This window comes from Dendrobates tinctorius, unplaced genomic scaffold (assembly GCF_039654945.1).
Source record: "Dendrobates tinctorius isolate UK_male_01 unplaced genomic scaffold, ASM3965494v1 ptg000122l, whole genome shotgun sequence".
Lineage (NCBI taxonomy): Eukaryota > Metazoa > Chordata > Amphibia > Anura > Dendrobatidae > Dendrobates > Dendrobates tinctorius.
Window position 1 is genome coordinate 1717905 of NW_027361790.1, and position 16355 is coordinate 1734259.

Consider the following 16355-nt stretch of genomic DNA (forward strand, 5'->3'; position numbering starts at 1 on the left):
TAGCAGTTTGGTGATTAGGGTAGGAAGTCTGTCATCACCATATATTACCTGATGTGGGTTTTATTCTTTACAAAGCAAATGTTTGTATGAGAAAGGAAAGTGTGATGCACAACTGTCCCTATAAAGTGTAATTGATCACAGTCCGATAAGGCCTTACTCTGCCACTAGACAGAGCTAAAACTACTACTAGTCCTTACTATAAAATAGTGGTGTTCCTCCACTCTGATGAGCGTTTCGCCCAGCTTCCTCCGGGTGCATGTCAGGGTGGAAGACGGATGCTGCATAAAAAGAAGAAATCCGGAAAGGAAACGTCATGGTCCTGTGATGTTCACAGCAGGAGACAATGCATGGTTCTCCACAATTCAGATGAGTTACTCCCCGCTCACGGCAGGTGGAACGCCAGTGAAACACATTTTGTCCAATGAGTGCCGCAGGCAGGAGGAAATAGAGATCCGCTGGAGGCGCGTGTGCACTGCTGGAGCAGTCAGAAGGTGGGCCAAATAATGAGAATAATTTTAACCCTGTACTAGCCTTTGTGTAGTATCATGGGCAAAGGCAGGATTACAAGATAAAGAAAGAGATGGTGAGCTAGAACAAACACAGAGGGTGAAATGTTAATAAACTGAATAAAAATGCAAGTGAATAGAATAAAAAAGTGCTGGAAATGAATTTGTGCATAAATAAAGAAACCTCTCATTAATTCACAAAGCAAGATCAAAATATGACTAGAATGAAAGAATAAATATATAAGTATGGAAGTGAGAATTGATGTGTCTAAGGTGACCAGGGTGAATAGTGGTAAACCAGTAAGTAAAAACAATCAACAGAAACAAAAAAGTGCTTCAGGTAATTTAATTTTGGTACACACAAAAGACCCTATAAGTGATTAAAAAAAAGTGAGCCGTAGATATGTGAATGAAAACTGCATAAAAAAAAATGGTCAGAAAAACGGACACAGTGTGGTGAATATGATAGGTATGATGCAATATAACATATAGAAGTATGAAAATAGCTAAAATGAAAACTAAAATTCATAGAAAATAAAATAAATGAATAAATCATATTCATGAAAAAGGTGCAAAAAGAAATGAAAAATAATTCATAGCATAATAACCACAGTGTATGACAATAATAAATAAAATATTGCAATAAAGATAACATATACAACTTTAAGTATAAAAATTTATGAAAATGGTGTGAAATCTAAATTATAATGCTAAAAGATACTGTGTATATATATATATATAGTGATGAAAAAAGTGTGTTGTAAAATCCAGTGGAACATTAAGAAAATATACTCTATGTGATGCTAATACATTGTGTAAAAGGTGAGTATATAGCAAATATTGTTAAAAAATAGGAAATCATTACACAAAGCTGTAGACACTCCATTTGCCTTCACCTGGTTGTTCAAGGTGTTGGCCGGCCTTAGGCTTCAAGTCTGCAGTCACTCAATGTTAGGATTCTCCGGTGCTGGTGATGGGAGCTGGTGGTAATGCTACTGCAAGTCTGCTAGTTTCACACTTCCAGGCACATACTGACAGGCCTTCTCGAATCCATGCTACGCTCATATTGCAGTAATTTGATGGAACAGACATTAAAAGTCCAAAAGTTGAAAGTTACTTCTGAGTTGCACAATAGTATTTTGATGTTTATGCCAGAATTCTGTAGTAAAAACCTTAATGACTTGACCCTGTAGTGCTTTCCTGCTGGTGCCTTACCTTTAGGGGTTGTCCGGCCTTAGGGCACAAGTCTGCAGTCACTCTATGTGACTGCAGACTTGTGAATCCTCACACCATGCACATTTCGCACTATGGGGATTCTCAGGTGCTGGCACCACGAGCGGCGGGCACGTGATCGTATGTGATTTCCATACATGGAGTCACATGTCGACTGTATGGTAAAGGCCTCACTCAATGCCAGTGTATTCGGCAAAGCCGGGCAAGGCCTGTCAGAATGTCTTAAAACGGGGCCTCCTCTCTTCCTGTGATGGCTGTCCTCTTTCCCTCTTTCATGTGGATGATGCGTTCTACGTCATCCACACAGTGTCTTCCATCGCGCGCCTGCACAGGCACACTTCTCTCTGGTCAGCAAAGTACCGTAATGCATATGGCTGTGGAAAGGTCAAAAAGTGCCTGTGCATGGGCAAAACAATTCTCATCATCTTGTTTTTCCCGTGATTTTTTTAAAAAAATTTTTGTGTATGGAGTGTTTTTTTCTGCTTCTGTGGGTATGTTCATACAGGGTATTTTGGCATGTTTTTTTCGAATATTTTAGACATAGTTTTTGCATCAGTTGATTAAGTAGTCAAATTTAGAGCATTTGTTTCAACAGAAGCTCCCCAAGAGTCAACATGTTTCTTTTGACACGTGGAAAAAAAATAAACCATGTGAAAAATACTGCACTATGTGCACTGTAGGTGTGTTTTACATCAGTAGGAAGCCTGTATGAAAGTATTTGAAGTGGCTTTTTATGTAGCTTTTGGAGCAGAATCCTCTTCAAAGCCAATGTATCAAATCTCCGTGTAAACTATACCTTTATACTTTTGAATCCAAGTGTGATAGTGTAGTATACCATGATTCTAATAAATAATTTCCCTTCTATTGAGCTGTAATAATATTATAATATGTTGGAATAACTCGGTAGGATTAGTTCTAGCATGTTTAGCATTAGTTGTAATGCCAGGGAAGTGTAAGATTGCAGGCAGCGTTGTCAGTAGATGTCAGTAGTGAATCAGCTGCTTCCCATATGCCAGCAGTAGAGACAGCAGCCAGTATGCACACAGCTGAACATTATGCTCTAGCCATCATTATCTCAATTATTACTCACACCTCAATTGTTCTCTTGAACATAACGTACAGTTTTCTCCAGGAACACAGGTAAAAAAGCAAGAAAAGTGTAGGTGGAAGAAATTGTAGGTACTGGTTGACAGACAGAATCTGTAATAAACTGTATAACATGGTTAGGGACCTTTCTTACATGATTTACTATAATTAATGTTGTCAAAGTTTTAGATTTAGTGCTAGAAACTTCTCATTTAGAACATAATATACCGGATGAGACAGTGTGAACTGTGCCTAGTATAGGGTCACACTACATAGCAGTGGGTCATGTGGAACTGGGGCAACCTCTATACTGTGACCCTCCTAATATTTGAATTGGAGGTTTTAAGTGTCCCCAAAATATGCACAGAAACACTCTCGAAACTTGCCGGAAAAGATTTGTGGGAGAATCCAGCAAGAAACCGGCCAGTAGAAGTTATGTCTCAGCATATGCAAGGGCATTTAATTCTTATTCCTGTTTTCATTCTTTTCATAGCAGTAAGAATGTGTACAAGTTCGTTCCCCAAATGAGAATACACCTAGGCATTCACTCCCCAATGTCCTCAGAAATCAGGACATGTCCACATTTTTCAAGGATTAAAGAGAATTTGTCAGTGTAACCCCACACCACCCAAAAAAAACGCTCTAAATGGCATGTAGGTCTTTGAAACGTAAAACAATCTGAACATTAGCTTAAGCATTCTCCAATACTGAACTAAAAAGCAATGTTTTATTCCATATTCAAAAGAAGCCATATTGCTCTAGTGTGATCGGAGCACTTCTCCAGCCTCTGTCTCCTTGACTCTAATGCCCACCTTCTTTTGCTTGACTTAAAGCTCACTGAATGTGTAGTCAAGCTAGTGAGCTGTCAGTCAAACGTAAGGAGGAGTATCGAGCCAAAGAGGCAGAGCTTGGAGAAGTGCTCTGATCACTTCAGGAGCACTTCAATCTCATTTACATATGGAATAAAGCATTGTTTTTTTTCAGTAATGGAGCAAGGGATTACTTAAATGAAGGTACAGATTGCCTAATGTATCAAAGACCTACATGAGCAGTGTGGGGAGGGTGGATTGTTATGTCGTATTCCATTGATGCCCACATTTTCAATCATATCAGCAACTTGAAGAAACTAATCTTGTAGAATCTGTAAAAATCAGAATTTATATGATTTCCTATCATGCATACAAAAAAAGTTCATTTTTGCACAGTTTTGTACTTAGAATTGCATTGGTTCTCATAAGGTGAAACACAGAATTTGATAGTCAAATTGCATATCTCAAATACTAAAATGTATGTCATTTTTCTAGGCTGAAGAGAAAGCACACTCAGAGGTAATTTTTGTTTTTTTGGGTTTTTTTTTTACAGTTGCAAAAAAAATGAAAACATGTGCGAAATATCACATTACAATGTGCATTTTTTCCTAATTGAAACATTCCCAATATAAGTCACAATTAATGATTACCGTAACTACTGGAAGTCTTTGGCTGAAGCTGTGTGTGGATGGGGCAAAACGGACAGGGAATATTTGTGATCTGTGAACAATTCTTATCAAAACTAACACTGGCTGGAGCAAAACAGCTTTTAATTCTCTCCTTACCTTTTATTCAAGATCCAATCTAAAATCACAGTAAATATGTGACATTGCTACCCACAGAGTGCGTATCAGCGTGATATGTTCACAACTGCTTACACTTTGATACCAACAACAATTTTAACGATTAGTAGCAAGGACTTATAAAAGAGGACAACTTCTTTGAGTTTGCGTGACTTTTTATCTATCTTTTATTCCTTTATAAGCCCAGAAACATAAAATAACAAACAGAGCTTTTATTCATCATCCCTGGGTCCAGTGCTACCTCTCAGCTGCTGCTTTGATCTTTGGTGATTGGCTGCAGTGCTTTAAGATGTGACAATCACTGGGATTAGCAGCAATGCTAATGTATAGGGCTCAAGTAGCTGGACCCACTAATTAGCTTCAGTGATGTCAACAGTGCAGCCGATCAACAAAGCCCGGAGCAGCGTCGGAGAGGCATTGCTGGACTTTGGAAGCTCAGTTTGTCTTAGGCTGGGTTCATACTGCATTAATGCAGTCCGTTTAACTGATTGCATTACACCGCGGCATAACGCAATGCAACGCAGTCCATTAACGCTGCCATTCACTCCCATTACCTAGCGCATCGCTATCACATGCCATAATCGGCATACACTAGCGATGTGCTGTCATTCTGTGATGGAACCTCAGATGCGGTCTGCAGCATCTGAGGGTCCTCACTGCTAGCGCAGATGAAGCATCTGCGCTAGCGGTATAGCATAACGTGATGATATTATGTTATAGCGTTAACGCAGTCCGTCAATGCTATGCGTTAAATGGACTGCATTAACACAGTATAAACCTGGCCTTATACACTTCTGAGCCTATGGAGGAAAAATGTTAAAGGAGATCTATTAGCAGGATTTCAAACCAAAAACTGTTAATATGTGCATGTAGCTCTTTCTAAGACAAATTCAGCAATACCGCTACATTGCCAAACCATTCCTCTGTAACTGAAAAATCAGATATTGAAATGATATGCAAATGAAGCTGTAGGTCTGAATCCTCTGTCACACCAGCTCTATTCACTGTCCAGAACTGTCTCCTCCTGTTTGATGAGTTCTCTGTGTGAAGTAACACAGCATATAGAGGCTGTTAGTAGAAAGAGGTGGTGCTGATTGGGGAATTGAGCTGGAGTGACAAAGTTTTCAGATCTACAGCCTCATTTGCATATAGTTTAAAGACTAATTTCTCAGTAACAGAGGAATGGACTGCCCATATAAAGGTATTGCTGGACTTGTCTTTGAAAGAGCTAGATGCGCATATAAATAGTTTGAGGAGTGAAATCCTGCTGACAGATTTCCTTTAAAAGAAGACAATCCCTTTAACTTTGTAGTCTTTTTCTGTGAATGGAAGGCACCAAATTACATTTATTTGGCTTAATCACCTTTTCAAAGGATCATGATCTTGATAGCTCGTACATGCCACATATTTGAGTTTAAAGGCAATCACCTTTTGCCTCCTTGCTAACTTGTTTATCATGGGCAGGAAATTGAATTTTTTTTTTCATTTTTGTTTTCAAGAAGTCCAGTTTTCCTCCTGTCTTGTGACTCTATTACTTTTTTTTAATATCAGAGTAACATGACCTGTCTCATAATTGCCAGATTCCTATCTTCCAATCATTTTTTGAATGGCTTTTCATATCCTGAAAGCCTGTTCAAGTTATGGAACAATTCTTGTAATGTTCAAGATATTACTTTCAATCTTCTGTCCTTTACATTAGGCTCAGTGACAACACAGCACTTTGGGCCCAATTTTCTATTGCAGTCCTCTGTCATGGGCAATAAAATAGGTATTTATTTTCCGGCAGCACTAGAATTATGCCTAGAGAAGAGAAACATTTGTGCCGTTGGTGGTCTACAATATGTGGCAAATTTCGCTTAATTATTTTTGCAAATAGAAAATCAGATGAGTGTTAAAATGTGTTTAAATGCTTTTATTTAGCAGATACAAAAGTTGCGTAGGGAACTGATCGCGTCACAGGAAAAAGTTGCGACATTGACATCTCAGTTGTCTGCTAATGTGAGTATGATTTTATTTCTTGTTATTCACTGTATGTTGGAAACTGTTCATGTGAATTTTGAATGCATTTTGGTACTAAAAATTGTTTTGCTTAACATGACTAGCATAAATGTTTGATCATTGTATTATTATACATAAAGGCCTAGCCACTTCCTTTTTTAGCATACATCTCACTCATGAATAATGATAGATCTATAATAAGAATTCCTATTAGAAAGTTGTCTACTCCTTTCACACCAAAGCTTCCACTCTTCTGGGAAGGCTTTCTGCAACATTTAGGAGACTATGGGAATTTTTTCCCCATTCATCCAGAAAATATTTTTTGAGGCCATACTCTGATGTTGGACCAGAAGGCATAGCTTGCAATTTCATCCCAGAAATGTTCAATGAGGTTAAGGTCAGGAAGGACTTTGTGCAGCCAGTCAAGTTCTTCCACATCAAGCTCATCCAACTATGGCATTATGGACCTCGTTTTGTGCACTGGATCACAGTCATTTGGCAAGAGAAAAGGGACTTTGTCAAATTATTCCCGCAAAGTTGGAGCACATAATTGTCCAAGATTTACCTTCACTGGAACTAAGGGGACTTGGCCATCCCCTAAAAAGCAACCTCAACAGCATAATCATTCATACACGGAACTTTACAGTTGGCACAACGCTTTCATATGGATTTTGCTTTCCTGGCATTACTTGGCTCGCTGCTAATATTTATGAAACAAGTCCCAGGACTATTTTAGTTAAATAAATTTTAGGCCATAATAGACCTTAAATACATATGAAAAAATAGAGAAGCCACTCCTTGCAAACATGAAAATAAAGGAGAACTAAACGGAGTGTTGGAAGCTAAAAATATTCTTTTATTTATACAAAAATATTAAAAAAATCAAACATAGGTTAAAAACAAGACAAATTAGTGGCAACAAGCAAAGAATGGGAATCACTTAAACAGGTTGGTCCTGGAGGTGGGTAAGTGAATAGGAGGAAATCAGAAAAAAATATCCATATATGTCTGTGGCGATTACACTTCCCCAAAAGACCTTCCCACCATAACTCCAAAATTGGCCCAGAAAAGAAATAATGCCAGTTCTTACCCATTCTGCTAAATGATCCTAGACAACATGCAAATAAATCCCCTACTCGTGTTTTGCTTATCTCATTGCTTTCTCATGGGGAGAGTGATTAAAATAACAGCTGCTTAGCTGATTAGCCATGGAAACGGAAGCTCCCAATGGACATATTTGTCTGAGGTGGTTTGGACCTCTGTAGGTATTGATTCCGCAGATGGTGACTTTTATGCACTATGTACACTCGGAGACCTTGTTCTGTAACTTTACTTGGTCATGGTTGAGTTGAGTTGCTGTACTTTCTAAACGCTTACATTTTTCGACAATATAGCTTAGAAGTGTGAATCCAAGGGTGATATATCCAGCACCAGGAGTGAAAGTTAAAATCTGAAAACTTGCTTTAATAGAAATGAGTGATCCATTTGAGTCCACATCAGTAGTCTTAGCCTGCTGTATGGAAACTCTGTCACCTGCCTCCTACCTGTAAGTATCACATGCATTTTTCTGATATGTAGGCTATCACAACAACAATTTTACCAGCTCACTTTTTGCCATTATGGCATCTTTTAACAAGAGCATGCTCTCCAATTCAGTGAGCTTTATAGTATGAGGCATTCAAATCTTAGTAAAGGCAGACTGCATGCCTAGTTCCTTGTGGCAACGGTACAGAATGTAAAACCTAAGTTCAAAGATTAAACCCTTTCTGTCATGTGACGTACTATCCCGTCCATGTGCCCTGGGACTTAATTACCAGGGATGGGATAGTACATCACAGCGATCAGCGGCGCCCGCGTGGTGAGCGCCGCTGATCGCGGCCGGGTGTCAGCTGATTATCACAGCTGACACTTGGCACAATGTGTCAGGGGTGGTCACGGACCGCCCCCGACACGGTAACCCCTTGCACACCGTGATCAAACACGATCGCGGTGTACCGGAGGATAAAGGGAAGCATCGGCAGGGAGGAGGCTCCCTCCATGCTTCCCTGAGCCCCCCATAGCAGCGCAATATGCAGCGCTGCTGTGGGGGGCTCCATCCCTGCAGGTCCCCGAATCCAAGATGGTGACGGGGGCCTGCAGGGAGCTGGCTTTCTCAGTGCCAGAAAAGCACAGGCATGAGGAAAGCCTGTGCAGTGCCTGTGACAGATCGCTGATCTGTCACAGGGATATGTGATGTGGCAAATCAGCGATCTGTCACATGACAGGTATGTCCCCCCTGGGACAATGTAATAAAGTTAAAAAAAAAATGTGTAAAAATAATTAAAAAAAAATCGCTAAATAAATAAAAAAAAAAATTCCCTAATAAATTCATTTTTTGGAAATAAAAGAAAAAAAAAACAATAAAAGTACACATATTTGGTATAGCCACGTCCATACCGACCCGCCCTATAAAACTGTCCCGCTAGTTAACCCCTTTAGTGAACCCCTTAAAAAATAAAAATAAAAAACTAAGCAAAAAATAATGAATTATCATACCGCCAAACAAAAAGTGCAATAACGCGCGATTAGAAAGACGCATATAAATATCCATGGTACCGCTGAAAACGTCATCTTGTCCCGCAAAAAACGAGCCAACATACAACATCATCAGCAAAAAATAAAAAAGTTATAGCTCGCAGAATAAAGCGATGCAAAAATAATTACTTTTTATATAAAATTGTTTTCATTGCATAAAAGCGCCAAAACATAAAAAAAGACCTAAATGAGGTATCGCTGTAACCGTACTGACCCGAAGAATAAAAGGGCTTTAACAATTTTACCGCAGGCGGAACGGTGTAAACGCACCCCCCAAAAGAAATTCATGAAACGCTGGTTTTTGTTCATCCTGCGTCCCAAAAATCGGAATAAAAAGCGATCAAAAGATGTCACTTGCCCGAAAATGATACCAATAAAAACGTCAACTCGTCCCGCAAAAAATAAGACCTCACATGACTCGGTGGGTCAAAATATGGAAAAATTATAGCTCTAAATATGTGGCGATGCAAAAACTATTTTTACAATAAAAAATGTCTTTTAGCGTGTGACAGCTGCCAAAAATAAAAACCCGCTATAAATAGTAAATCAAACCCCCCATTATCACCCCCTTAGTTAGGGAAAAATAATAAAATTAAAAGAAAATGTATTTATTTCCATTTTCCCATTAGGGCTAGGGTTAGGGCTAGAGTTAGGGCTGAGATTAGGGTTAGGGGTGTGTTGGAGTTGGGTTGGAGTTATAATTGTTTGGGCACATCAGGTGCTCTCCAAATGCAACATGGCGTCTGATCTCAATTCCAGCCAATTCTGCGTTGAAAAAGTCAAATGGTGCTTCTTCCCTTCCAAGCTCTGCCATGTGCCCAAACAGTGTTTTACCCCCACATATAGGGTATCAGCCTACTCAGGACAAATTGCAAAACAACTTTTGGGGTCCAATTTCTCCTGTTACCCTTGGGAAAATAAAAAAATTGGGGACTAAATGATCATGTTTGTGGTAAAAATACGATTTTTTTTATTTTCACGCCCGGGCGTTATAAATTTCTGTGAAGCCCTTGGGGGTTCAAAGTGCACACCACACATCTAGATAAATTCCTTCGGGGGTCTAGTTTCCAAAATGGGGTCCCTTGTGGGGGGTTTCCACTGTTTAGGTACATCAGGGGCTCTTCAAAAGCAACATGACACCCGCAGACCATTCCATCAAAGTCTGCATTCCAAAACATCACTACTTCCCTTCCGAGCCCTGATGTGTGCCCATACAGTAGTTATCTCCCACATATGGGGTATCAGTGTACTCAAGACAAATTGGACAACAACTTTTGGGGTCCAATTTCTCCTGGTACCCTTGGGAAAATAAAAAAAATTGGTGACTAAAAGATCATGTTTGTGGAAAAAATACGATTTTTTTATTTTCACCCCGGGGCGTTATAAACTTCTGTGAAGCACGGGGGGGTTTGAAGTGCTCACCACACATCTAGATAAGTTCCTTGGGGAGTCTAGTTTTCAAAATGGTGTCATTTTTGGGGGGTTTCCACTGTTTTGGCACATCAGGGGTTTTCCAATCGCGACATGGTGTCCGATCTCAATTCCAGCCAAAAAAGTCAAATGGCGCTGCTTCCCTTCTGAGCTCCGCCATGCGCACAAATAGTCGTTTACACCCACATATTGGGTATCAGCGTACTCAGGACAAATTGCACAATGACTTTTAGGGTCCTGTTACCCTTGGAAAAATAAAAATTGGTGGTGAAAAGATCATTTTTGTGGAAAAAATATGATTTTTTAATTGTACTGCTGTATATTATAAACTTCTGTGAAGCCCTTGTGGGTTCAAAGTTCTCACCACATATCTAGATAAGATCCTTGGGGGGTCTAGTTTCCAAAATGGGGTCACTTGTGGGGGGTTTCCACTGTTTAGGTACATCAGGGGCTCTCCAAATGTGACATGGCGTCCGATCTGAATTCCAGCCAATTTTGCATTGAAAAAGTCAAACGGCGCTCCTTCCCTTCTGAGCTCTGCCATGCGCCGAAACAGTGGTTCCCCCCCCACATATCAGGTATAAGTGTACTCAGGACAAACTGCACAATAACTTTTACAGTCCAATTTCTCCTGTTACCCTTGGTAAAATAAAAAAAGTTGAACCTGAAGTATTTTTTTTGTGAAAAAAAGTTAAATGTTCATTTTTTTTTATAAATATTTAAAAAATTCCTGTGACACATCTGGAGAGTTAATAAACTTCTTGAATGTGGTTATGAGCAGCCTAAAGGGGTGCAGTTTTTGAAATGGTGTCACTTTTGGGTATTTTCTATCATATAGACCCCTCAAAGTGGCTTCAAATGTGATGTGGTCCGTAAAAATAAAATGGTGTTGCAAAAATGAGAAATCGCTGGTCGCTGGTTTAACCCTTATGACTTCCTAACAAAAAAAAAATTTTGGTTCCAAAATTGTGCTGCTGTAAAGTAAACATGTGGGAAATGTTACTTATTAAGTTTTTTGTGTGCCGTATCTCTGTGATTTAAGGGCATAAAAATTCAAAGTTGGAAAATTGCGAAATTTTCAAAATTTTCGCCAAATTTACATTTTTTTCACAAATAAACGCAAGTTATTTGAATGAAATTTTACCACTAACATGAGTACAATATGTCACGAAAAAACAGTGTCAGAATCACCAGGATCCATGGAAGCGTTTGAGTTATTACCTCATAAAGTGACAGTGGTCAGAATTGTAAAAATTGGCCCGGTCATGAACCTGCAAACCACCCTTGGGGGTTAAGGGGTTAAAGATCTTTTCCAAAAATTTTGTCCACATAGTGTATTTTTTGAAAAAAAATATTAAATTGGACCAAATGTATGTCAACATGTGTCCTTTTTGATTTGTTTATGTGCAATATGTTGGTTGTATTTTTTCTGCTAATAAAATGTACGTGACAAAAGTAATTGAAGATGTAAATGTGTGCCATATGTGTTTTACATGCAGTTGTTTCATTTTACTACATTTTTATTAGTGATGAGCGAACGTGCTTGGATAACGTCTTATCCCAACACACTCAGGTGTTATCCGAGTAGCTTGGCGTGGTCGGATAATATGTTCGAGTCCCCGCGGCTTCATGTTTTTGCAGCTGTTAGACAGCCGCAACACATGCATGTTTCCCTGTTTCTTAGGCAATCCCTGCATGTATTGTGGCTGTTGAATAGCCATGAGACATGCAGGCGCTGGGACTCGATCGTATATTATTCGAGCACGCCAAAGTCACTCGGTTAGAACGCCAAAGTCACTCGGATAGCACACAAGCATTCTCGGATAAGATGTTATCCGAGCACATTCACTTATCACAATTATTTAAATTTGTAAGGAAAAATGACATAAAAGCTTAGAAATTTTTCATTGTATGCTTGTTATTGTGTAGGATTAAATAGATTTGAGCAAAAACAATCGATAACGATTTTACTTAGACGCAAAGTAAAATCAATACCTTCCACTATTGTCAGTGTTTTTTTGTCTCTGCAATTTCCATGTAGAAAAGATAATGTCACATCTTTCCACAGAAGATTTTACTTCTATTGGTACTTTAAAAAACCTGGATGCGAACAGAAAAAATATGGGGCTTATCTCAACAAGCTGATTTATGTGCCATGAATGCGAGTAGTTGATGCAATTTTGATGATTTTCCTCTTTGCTTCATTTCCAGTCTCATTTAGTGGCAGCTTTTGAGAAGAGCTTAGGAAATATGACCGGCCGCCTGCAAAGCCTTACAATGACGGCTGAACAAAAGGTGACCTAAAAAGCTTAGAAACATCTGTAGATTAAAGCCTAGAAAGTGATGAAATGTTTAAGATTATATGAGCCATCACAAGGAGGTCAATTTTCTCACTTTTTTTCTATATTGCATCCCACAATAGGGTCTAAAGCTGGTAAACTTGACCTATCATGTTTTCTTAGTTTTTTCATTGTTATTGGCCTGTATTGGTATATTATAACAAATTTATTGTGGCTTTTTTTATTTTCTAATGGCTTTTTTGATATAATTTGTATACTCATCTATTTACTATTTAAATGTACAAGTCTGAATTAGCTACAGTGGGAAAAATAATTGCTTGATACTCTGCAGATTTTGCAAGTTTTCCCACAAAGAAGAGAGAAGTGTGTTATTTTTATCCACACTTCTGCTGTGAGATACAGAATCTTAAAGAAAAAATTAATAAAATCACTTTGTATGATTTTTACATAATTCATTGGCTTTTTATTGCAAGAAATAAGTATTTGATACAATAGCAAACCAGAACTTAATCTTTGGAACAGAAACCTTTGTTTGCAATTACAGAAGTCAAACGTTTCCTGTAGTTCTTGGCCAAATTTGCAGACACTGCAGCAGGGATTTTGGCCCACTCCTCCATACAGATCTTCTCCAGATCTTTCAGGGTTTGGGGCTATCCCGGGCAACATTAAGTTTTAGTTTAGCTCCCTCCAAAGATTTTCTATTGAGGTTTAGGTCTGGAGATTGGCTAGGTCACTCCAGCACATGGAACTGCTTCTTATTGAGCCACTCCTTAGTTGCCCTAGCTATATGTTTTGGGTCATTCTCATGCTGGAAGACCCAGTCAACACCCATTTCCAATGTTTTTACTGAGGGAAGGAGGTTGTTGGACCAAAATCTAGCAATGCATGACCCCATCCATCTTACCTTTAATACGGTGCAGTCGTCCTGTCCGCTTTACAGAAAAACAACCCCAAAAGTATTATGTTTCCCCTACCATACTTCATAGTTCGATCGTGTTCTTGGGGTTGTACACATCCTTTTTCTTAATCCAAACATGGTGAGTGGTGTTGATACAAAAAAGTTCTATTTAGGTCTCATCTGACCACATGACCTTTTCCTCCTCTGGATCATCCAGATGGTCATTGGCAAACTTCAAACATAGTTGGAAGTACATTAAAAATGAGTTGGCCACTATAACCTTATTTTGAAAAATGTGTTGGGGACATGATTTTTGTGGCATGTGCTGATATAGAAGTATAACAGATTCTCCTCCTGTACTTCTTAGTTCTTTTTTCCTCACAGACTGTACTGCTCTTCTTTTCTCAGAATGGCTGGTTTTGGAAAGGCCTGTTCATCAGCTTCTACCACCACCAGACCAATCCATCAGTGTTCACCTCCACCAGACCTGTCCATCAGTCTATACCTCCTCCATATCTGCCCATCAGCTTCCACCACCACCAGACCTGTCCATCAGCCTCCACCACCATCAGACCCATGAGCCTCCACCTCCAACCAGCCTCAACCAGCCTCCACCAGACCTTTCCATCAGCCTCCACCTCCACCAGACCTGTCCATCAGCCTCCACCAGACCTGTCCATCAGTCTCCATTTCCAATAGACCTGTTCATCAGTCTCCACCACCACCAGACCTGTCCATCAGCATTCACCAATTCAAAAAAACAACTTTTCCATATGACGTTTTTCAATTGTAGTTTATCAGTATCTAAATCTTCTGCATCCAATCCAGATCCTGATCTATCTCCATATTTCATATAATTCCACTAACAAATATCTTTATAATATTTTCTATATACAGGTTATGAAAATGTCCTTTTTTGCTGTTCATTTCCAGGAGTCAGAGCTTATTGAGCTTCGAGAGACAATAGAGCTACTGAAAGCTCAGAATTCAGCAGCACAAGCTGCTATACAAGGAGCACTCAATGGTTCAGATCACCATAGTAGAGGTAAATCCTTAAACTAGCTCAGCATTGGCCATATTTGCATTTAAACAAATCTTATTGCATTTTAAAATTTGTCCAAATGTCATTAATTTCTTTAATCTCGACAAGACATACTATTGCGGAATTTGGTTTCATATATGTTTATTGTCATCAGGACTTTGTATTGGAGTTTTCTTATATTTTAATTTGCAAATGACCTATTTGACCTTGACTTACATAGTTACGTAGGTTGAATAAAGACCTAGGTCCAAATTCAACCTTTCTCCACCAACTGTACATTTCGTCATTAATCTAACTATAACCAGCAATGTTATGTGTATCAAGAAAATCGTCCAGCCCTTTTTTAAAAGCTGTTATAGTGTCTGCATTACTACTTCCTGTAGTAGGGCATTCCACAGTCTGACTGCTCTAACCATAAAGAACCCTTTCCTGTTTAGATGTCGGAATCGCCTTTCTTCCAGCCGTAATGAGTGCCCTCTAGTCCTCAGCATGGTCTTTGGAAGGAACAAGTTATATGCCAGTGTATTGTACTGGCCACACATATATTTATACATATAAATGATATCTCCTCTGAGGCGTCTTTTTCCTAAGCTAAACAGTCCAATGTTTCCAACCTCTCATCATATGAGAGGCCTTCCATCCCTTGTAATAATCTAGATGCCCGTTTTTGAACTGACGCTAATTTCTGAATATCCTTTTTTAAATATGGAGCCCAAACCTGGATCCCATATTCTAGTTGTGGCCTCACCAGTGATTTATAAAGGGCTAATAACTGTGACGTGTGTAATCATAACTTCACAGTGTATGATGTGATTAAAAGGTGGACATTCACATGTCCTGTACAGATGGAATATAAGCCTTCAGAATTATATCTTCAGAATTACGGGCTCAAGTGATCACAATCTATATAGCAAACCATGACTGCAATTAAAGACAACCTGTCTCCAAGTTAAAGTCTCCAGTTCTTTCTCTTATTTAATTCCAACTACTCTCCTAAGTATTGTCTTTTTCTTTTAATAAAATCCACCATACAGTTCCTGAGATATAACCTTTTATCTAGTGATGCGTTTATGCTTTTTTGCTTTTTCACCCTGTTGCCTACAAGGTAATTTTGCAGGGCAGCCTAAAGACCTGCCCACAAAGAATCCTGTGACCGATGCCCCCTTAGAAAAGACCATAAAAATTGGCACTTCTCTGGAATCGTACGGCGAATTAAAAAAACCCCAGATTACTCAGGATCTGCGTGAACAAAATGAGAGCAAACATTGGCCCCTTTTGACCTGCGCACATGTCCTCTTTAACCCCTTATCGACCGCCTATACGCCTTTTAACAGCGGTAATTAAGGGTACTAAAACCACAGCGCCGTTAATTCACGGCGCTGTGATTTAAGTGAATAGCGCCCCCCAGTGTTGGATTTTCTCCGGGGTCTCGGCTGCCAGGGGTAGCCGAGACCCCAGAGAACATGAAGCGGTCGGTTTTTACCGACCCCCGCTTTTGCGATCGCCGTTATTAACCCTATAACGGCGACCGCAAAAAAAAAAAGCCTCGATTTTACATTTAATTTCTCTCTCCTCTGATGTGATCGCACATCAGAGGAGAGAGAAATAGGGTCCCCGATCCCCCCGGTACCTCTCCGTGGCCCTCCGTCCCCTCCCGGTGGTCCCACGTCCCGCC

General features: G+C 39.4%; 1 protein-coding gene across 13 annotated transcripts in view; it reads left to right on the forward strand.

Annotated features, from left to right (window-relative positions):
• The window catches only part of NAV3 (neuron navigator 3), a 1131823-nt gene that overhangs the window by 1021492 nt on the left and 93976 nt on the right, over nt 1-16355 (forward strand). For 5 of the 13 annotated variants that reach the window (XM_073541506.1, XM_073541495.1, XM_073541496.1 and 2 more), the window contains 4 exons: nt 4130-4153; nt 6358-6435; nt 12652-12735; nt 14536-14683. In XM_073541506.1, the coding sequence (XP_073397607.1) occupies nt 4130-4153; nt 6358-6435; nt 12652-12735; nt 14536-14683 (334 nt within the window). The remainder of the gene's footprint in view (nt 1-4129; nt 4154-6357; nt 6436-12651; nt 12736-14535; nt 14684-16355) is intronic. The other 8 variants (XM_073541499.1, XM_073541501.1, XM_073541504.1 and 5 more) reach the window with 3 other exon arrangements.